We start from the raw sequence: 7000 nt of genomic DNA on the forward strand, positions 1-7000 counted from the left end.
ATTGCCCTTGGTATAATATTATAGCCCCTAAGGATAGAATAAGATAGAAGAAAAATTTCTGTTTGCTAGCAGTAGAACAAGAGCTCTCCCCCCCCCCCCCCACTCTTAATCAATTGCCCTGTTGAATGAATGAGGTGTGGATGAGCAAGGCATGGAAGGCAGCACCTCCAGACAGCCTCAACTGTTGGAGAGGGGCTGGGAGCCAGACCCAAGGACAATAAAACGTGTCAAGTGGGCTCATTAAAGAGAAGCAGACATACTGAGGGCCTCGGGGGTTAGAAGCAAGCACCTTCTTTTGGAAACACCCTCTTTGCAGCATTGGGACAACACTCAAAAGAAAGCAGCACAAAGGACCAATAGACACAGACACAGAGTTTGAATCTGGTATAGATTTGCATGAGAGGGAAGCTGCTATAAAAGTGAGGTGTCTTGCAGAGAACCCCGAGTCTCGTCTTGTCAACATGGGAGCATCGATCCGGATCGGCAGAAGCCCGGCTCCACCCCCTCCCCCATCTAACTCACCTGGCCAGTGAAGTTAAGGGGAGCAATTAATTGGTAACAACAAGACGGAGTGTGTTTGTGTGTGTGTGTGAGTGTAAGTGTAATATATTATATGCATATAATACAGTGTTAATGAATACATGTATTACTAATAAATGTGGCGTTTTGTCTTATTCCCCCTGAAAAGATCCTGTGCAGTACTTTAAGTACAACATTTTGGTGGAGAATGCGAAAGGGGAGCAAGCATAGAATCCACAGTTATTATAAAACTGGTGTGCACACCGCCAGCTTTAGCAAGCCTGGCACTATAGGAAAAAGAGCGTAAACTTTCAGTTAATTAACCAAACTCTGAAGGATATAGGAGTTTGGGCAGTGTAGTGTGGTTTATGGGTTTTTTTTTTTGTAAGTAATATTGTGGTAATTTCACAATTTTGAAAAAAATGTTTAAGAAATGGAACCAGGAAGGGTGGGGGCTAGTTGGAAAGCCCACCCTCCTTGCTAAATTGGTAGTGGAACAAGGCTTGTGCCCATGGAAAGGAACTGTTTATTGGAAAAAGCAGGATCGGGCCCAGGCAAGCAACAGATAGAGAAACTGAAAAACAGGTTGGGTACAGAGAGTTAAAACAGCACTCTCAAATCTTACAGCAGCAGTAACATCAGGAGAAGAAACATTTAAGACCCCAGAAGGGGGCAGACCTTTGGGACCCCTCTGGAGATTGGGAAGGGGGATATTTGGAATATTTGGGTAAATTCCTCCTCCCAGGGCCAAAATGCCATTAAAACAGTTAACCACAGTGCCTGCTTCTGCCTCAGATCTCCAGGCCATGGCAAAATGGCTGGAGATTTTAAAACAGAATTTTTTTTTCTAGATGGAGTGTTAACCCCTTTTACTGAGAGAAAGGGAGGATTTACACTCACAAAAAATGCACCATTTAATTAGCATTTGTGCAGCCCCAAGTACCAAACACACTGTGGCAGAGACCAAGCAGGTTCTGCCAGGGTGAAGCACTGTGCTAATTTGTTTCCAAGCTTCTATCTTTCAGGATCTGAACCAGAACATCAGAAGAGCTGGTACCAGCTGAAGAGTTATAAAATACCATGGTTATAGTGTCATGACAAAGTCTGTGTTCAGTGTTCTGTGTTGCATGTTCTGTGTCTGTCTCTAGTGGTATCCTGTGCTAGCATTGGGTCCAGAAAAAGAGGAAATACTACACTAGACAGGGCAAATGTCTTTTCCTCTCTCTACTTCCCTCATGTCCATCCAATTTATCAATCACCACTTGTGTCCAAAAAACTTTGGTCCCCAATGCATCAGGTTTATTTTTTGTTAGGTTCTCTAATAGTCATTTTGTTGTTAATTTTTGTTCTTAATACATTTGTATTGTTAGTTACATTTGCTTGTATTGTTAATTCCACACTTTCCTCTATGCACTCTGGTTCTATTTCCCCAAGCTCTGAAGGGTAGTTCTTGGGCCCCCATAACCTGTAAGACCTTGGCCCATAATTGTATGGCCCCATCTTTCAGGTCCCCAGAAACCTCTGAGAACAACTGTTAAAAATAGAAGAACAGGAGTACTTGTGGCACCTTAGAGACTAACAAATTTATTAGAGCATAAGCTTTCGTGGACTACAGCCCACTTCTTCGGATGCATATAGAATGGAACATATATTGAGGAGATATATATACACACATACAGAGAGCATAAACAGGTGGGAGTTGTCTTACCAACTCTGAGAGGCCAATTAATTAAGAGAAAAAAAACTTTTGAAGTGATAATCAAGCTAGCCCAGTACAGACAGTTTGATAATAAGTGTGAGAGTACTTACAAGGGGAGATAGAGTCAATGTTTGTAATGGCTCAGCCATTCCCAGTCCTTATTCAAACCGGAGTTGATTGTGTCTAGTTTGCATATCAATTCTAGCTCAGCAGTCTCTCTTTGGAGTCTGTTTTTGAAGTTTTTCTGTTGTAATATAGCCACCCGCAGGTCTGTCACTGAATGACCAGACAGGTTAAAGTGTTCTCCCACTGGTTTTTGAGTATTTCGATTCCTGATGTCAGATTTGTGTCCATTAATTCTTTTGCGTAAAGACTGTCCGGTTTGGCCAATGTACATGGCAGAGGGGCATTGCTGGCACATGATGGCATATATCACATTGGTAGATGTGCAGGTGAACGAGCCCCTGATAGTATGGCTGATGTGATTAGGTCCTATGATGATGTCACTTGAATAGATATGTGGACAGAGTTGGCATCGGGGTTTGTTACAAGGATAGGTTCCTGGGTTAGTGGTTTTGTTCAGTGATGTGTGGTTGCTGGTGAGTATTTGCTTTAGGTTGGGGGGTTGTCTGTAAGCGAGGACAGGTCTGTCTCCCAAGATCTGTGAGAGTAAAGGATCATCTTTCAGGATAGGTTGTAGATCTCTGATGATGCGCTGGAGAGGTTTTAGTTGGGGGCTGAAGGTGACAGCTAGTGGTGTTCTGTTATTTTCTTTGTTGGGCCTGTCTTGTAGGAGGTAACTTCTGGGTACTCATCTGGCTCTGTCAATCTGTTTTTTCACTTCAGCAGGTGGGTATTGTAGTTTTAAGAATGCTTGATAGAGATCTTGTAGGTGCTTGTCTCTATCCGAGGGATTGGAGCAAATGCGGTTATATCTTAGAGCTTGGCTGTAGACAATGGATCGTGTGGTGTGTCCTGGATGGAAGCTGGAGGCATGTAGGTAAGTGTAGCGGTCAGTAGGTTTCCGGTATAGGGTGGTATTGATTAGTTTTTTTAGTTTATTAGATTATTAGACTATTAGATTAGTAATTTGTTAGTCTCTAAGGTGCCACAAGTACTCCTGTTCTTCTTTTTGCGGATACAGACTAACACGGCTGTTACTCTGAAACCTGTCATTATGCAAGGCACTGCATTTAGCCGTATGGAATGGAAATCCATCAACCTCATGAAAAAACTCGTACAGATACAGACAAACATCATCTTCCTTTCCAAATGCAAGCAGATGGACATCATACCAAAAGGACTAAAGGTAAAAAATCCATTACAATCTACATATCACACAGACTATGCTGAGAGACTGTGTCACACACTCTCAAAGAAACTGCGAAACCACCTGATCAGCATCCTATACAGCAAACAGGGAAAGATTAAGAATGAGCTCTCAGAACTGGATACTCTCATAAGAAACCAACCTTCCACACAAACTTCCTCATGGATAGACTTTACAAAAACTAGACACGCCATTTACAAGACAAACTTTGCCTCTCTACAAAGGAAAAAGGACACTAAACTATCTAAACTGCTACACGCCACAAGCAGCCACAACAGTAGTTCCCTTAACCCACCCAGCAATATTGTTAATCTTTCCAGCTATACTCTTAGCCCAGCAGAAGAGTCTGTCCTATCTCGGGGCCTCTCCTTTTGTCCCTCCAGACCCATGAATATGATACAGTTCTGCGGTGACCTAGAATCCTACTTTCGACGTCTCCGACTCAAAGAATATTTCCAACATACCTCTGAACAGCATACTAACCCACAGAATCCTCCCTACCAGCACTACAAAAAAAAAGGATTCTGCATGGACTCCTCCGGACGGTCGAAACAACAGACTGGATTTCTACATAGATTGCTTCCGTCGACGTGCAAAGGCTGAAATTGTGGAAAAGCAACATCACTTGCCACATAACCTCAGCCATGCTGAACACAACGCCATCTACAGCCTCAGAAACAACCCTGACATCATAATCAAAAAGGCTGACAAAGGAGGTGCTGTCGTCATCATGAATAAATTGGAATATGACCAGGAGGCTGCTAGACAGCTCTCTAACACCACATTCTACAGGCCATTATCCTCTGATCCCACTGAGGATTACCTAAAGAAACTACACCATCTGCTAAAAAACTCCCTGACAAAGCACAGGAACAAATCCGTTCCCAGCTCTGCCATTGATTCGATTGTGACCTGTTAAAAATCCCTTCCCCATCTGCCAAAGCAGGGTGAAGCTCATTGCAAAACCGGAGTGGGTCAGATGGAGAGAGGGCGCTTCCCCCCCGCTGGCCACAGGGTGGTGCCCTTATGCCCCACACAGCACAGCTGGAGCAGGGCCCCAGTTTGTTCAAGCCTGGAGGTTCTGGGGGTTGGGTCCGGAGCCAGCCTGTCCTTGCTAGTTTCTGACTCCACAGGGGATGGGGCAGCGTGTGCCATGCAGCAGCCTGGACTCTGTTGGCTTTGGGATCTTGCCTGGATGGGGCACAGGGGCCACCCACAGCTCTCACAGGGGGGTGGGGGGGTCGCTCATCTGTGCCAGCAGCGAGATGGCCAGGGGGTGAAGCCCGTTCCCTTTCCAAGCCCCTGCCCCAAGCCAAGGCAGGGTCTGCATGAGTCCCTGAGCCCTTAGCACCAACGGGGTGTGACCTGCCCCGGGGGGCCTGTCTGGGGAGCAGGCTGCCCAGCAGCTTCTGTCTGTGCTTTGCTTTGCTCCGGAGCCCCACTAGCAGGCCCTGGCAGCCTGGTGGGGCGGGATCTGGCTTCGTCCTGGGTCACCCAGCCAGCGCCCTCCTGCTGACGCCCTTGCTCTCTCTCTCCCACGGAAAGGGCCTCATTAACCCCGTGGGCGGTGCCAGGAGCGCCCGGACAGCCCCGCTGCAGTGCATCTCCGTGGCGGAAGGACACTCCAAGCCCGTTCTCTGCGTGGACGCCACCAACGAGCTGCTCTTCTCCGGATCCAAAGGTGCGCGCCTCAGGGGTGGGCCGGCTGCTGAGCTCTGGGTGTGATCATTGGGGAGTGAGCCTGTTACCCAGGGGAGGGGCTGAGCCACCTCAAACTGCGGGGGCAGGACAGGAGCCTCTTGCTCAGACGGCACCGGCCTGCCTGAAAGCCACAACGGGCCGGTGCAGTTCTGGGTCCCCCCAGCAGAGGGCAGCAATGCTGCACGAGTCATTAGGCTGAACAGCTGTGTGGTGACATCCCTGAAGCGAGTTGTTGGGGTCTCTGCCCGGTTCCTAGTGGCTGGATGTTCACCTCGCACCTGGCACTAATAGACGCTCCCCCCGTTGGCAGGTCTGGCAGAGGTACCAGAGGCTGGATGGGCCACAGGGACTGAGCTCCCCTGGGGCACTCGTGGGAGCAGGGGGAGGCGGGGGGGAGGGAGCCATGGGGATCCTTTGCTGAGGACAGGAAGGGTCCCGCAGTGTCATGTGCTCCTGCCTCCTCCCGCAGACCGGAGCTGCAAAATGTGGAACCTGGTGACGGGCCAGGATATCGCCTCGCTAAAGGGCCACCCCAATAATGTGGTGTCCATCAAGTACCGCAGCCACTCAGGGTTGGTCTTCACTGTCTCCACCTCCTACATCAAGGTGTGGGATATCCGGGATTCGGCCAAGTGCATCCGCACCCTCACGTAAGTACCTGATGCACCGAGGCTGCCCTGTGGGCCTGGCCAAGCTCGACGCACTGCCCTGCCAGCGTTCTGCACTCAGGGCAGCATTGCAAAGGCCAAGTGGCCGGGCTGGTCTGCAGGGCTGAGTCTAGGAATGCTGCAATGCTGGTCGTTCTAGCCTGGCCTGGCTCGTGGAGGTTCCGTGGCTTGGTGCTCTGCTCTCAGGGAAGTTGCTCCTCTCGTCTGTTTCGGGGGGCACCGTGCACCCTACAGTTGCTTTGATCAGGGACGGGTAATGACCCATCTGCAGCTGCCAGGGCCGTTTCCAGACCCCAGGGAAACAGCCCCTCTCTCTGGTGCCCAGCCACAGACTGAGACTTCTCTTTTAGGCTTCCCCAATCTGACTGGCGGGAACAGGAGCAGCGCCAGGGTTTTGGGCGCCCTAGACGGGAGTCCTTCCGTGCTCCCGGTCGTCGTCGGCAATTCAGCGGTGGGGGGGTCCTTCTGTGCTCCCGGTCGTCGTCGGCAATTCAGCGGTGGGGGGGTCCTTCTGTGCTCCCGGTCGTCGTCGGCAATTCAGCGGTGGGGGGGGTCCTTCCGTGCTCCCGGTCGTCGGCGGCAATTCAGCGGTGGGGGGGGTCCTTCTGTGCTTCCGGTCGTCGGCGGCAATTCAGCGGTGGGGGGGGTCCTTCTGTGCTTCCGGTCGTCGGCGGCAATTCAGCGGTGGGGGGGGTCCTTCTGTGCTCCCGGTCGTCGGCGGCAATTCAGCGGTGGGGGGGTCCTTCCGTGCTCCCGGTCGTCGTCGGCAATTCAGCGGTGGGGGGGGTCCTTCTGTGCTCCCGGTCGTCGTCGTCAATTCAGCGGTGGGGGGGTCCTTCTGTGCTCCCGGTCGTCGTCGGCAATTCAGCGGTGGGGGGGTCCTTCCACGCTCCCGGTCTTCGGGTCACTTCGGCGGCGGGTCCTGGAGCAAGTGAAGGACCCACTGCAGAATTGCCGCCGAACACCCGGAGCGCGGAAGGACCCCCCGCTGCCGAATTGCCGCCCCTCCCCCCCCCCCCCCCCAAATCCTGGTGCGGTCGCCTAAATGGAAGCGCCGGCCCTGGGCGGGAACATGCCTGGGCT

General features: G+C 50.9%; 1 protein-coding gene across 4 annotated transcripts; it reads left to right on the top strand.

Annotated features, from left to right (window-relative positions):
* The first annotated feature begins 59 nt into the window (after window positions 1–59).
* Window positions 60–6365, top strand: LOC135980378 (kinesin-like protein KIF21B). 4 transcript variants are annotated; one of them, XR_010597464.1, is made up of 4 exons: window positions 64–3218; window positions 3363–4495; window positions 5094–5229; window positions 5719–6346. XR_010597464.1 is itself a non-coding variant. In XM_065580392.1 (3 exons), the coding sequence occupies exons 1-3, from the start codon at window positions 3396–3398 to the stop codon at window positions 5901–5903; spliced, it is 453 nt and encodes a 150-aa protein (XP_065436464.1). In that variant the 5' UTR covers window positions 60–3395; the 3' UTR covers window positions 5904–6364. The 4 variants fall into 4 exon arrangements, 1 of the variants encoding a protein (XP_065436464.1); XM_065580392.1 differs by having other exon boundaries at window positions 60–3527; window positions 5719–6364; XR_010597463.1 differs by having other exon boundaries at window positions 61–4495; window positions 5719–6365.
* Window positions 6366–7000: the final 635 nt, after the last annotated feature.

Source organism: Chrysemys picta, unplaced genomic scaffold (genome assembly GCF_011386835.1).
Source record: "Chrysemys picta bellii isolate R12L10 unplaced genomic scaffold, ASM1138683v2 scaf2954, whole genome shotgun sequence".
Lineage (NCBI taxonomy): Eukaryota > Metazoa > Chordata > Testudines > Emydidae > Chrysemys > Chrysemys picta.

Coding starts and splice junctions, on each gene's coding strand:
- LOC135980378 (XM_065580392.1), top strand. CDS start 3,396: ATGCAAGGCACTGCATTTAGCCGTATGGAATGGAAATCCATCAACCTC. Junction 3,528..5,093: donor TCATACCAAAAGGACTAAAG/GTAAAAAATCCA, acceptor TCCCACGGAAAG/GGCCTCATTAACCCCGTGGG. Junction 5,230..5,718: donor GCTCTTCTCCGGATCCAAAG/GTGCGCGCCTCA, acceptor CTCCTCCCGCAG/ACCGGAGCTGCAAAATGTGG.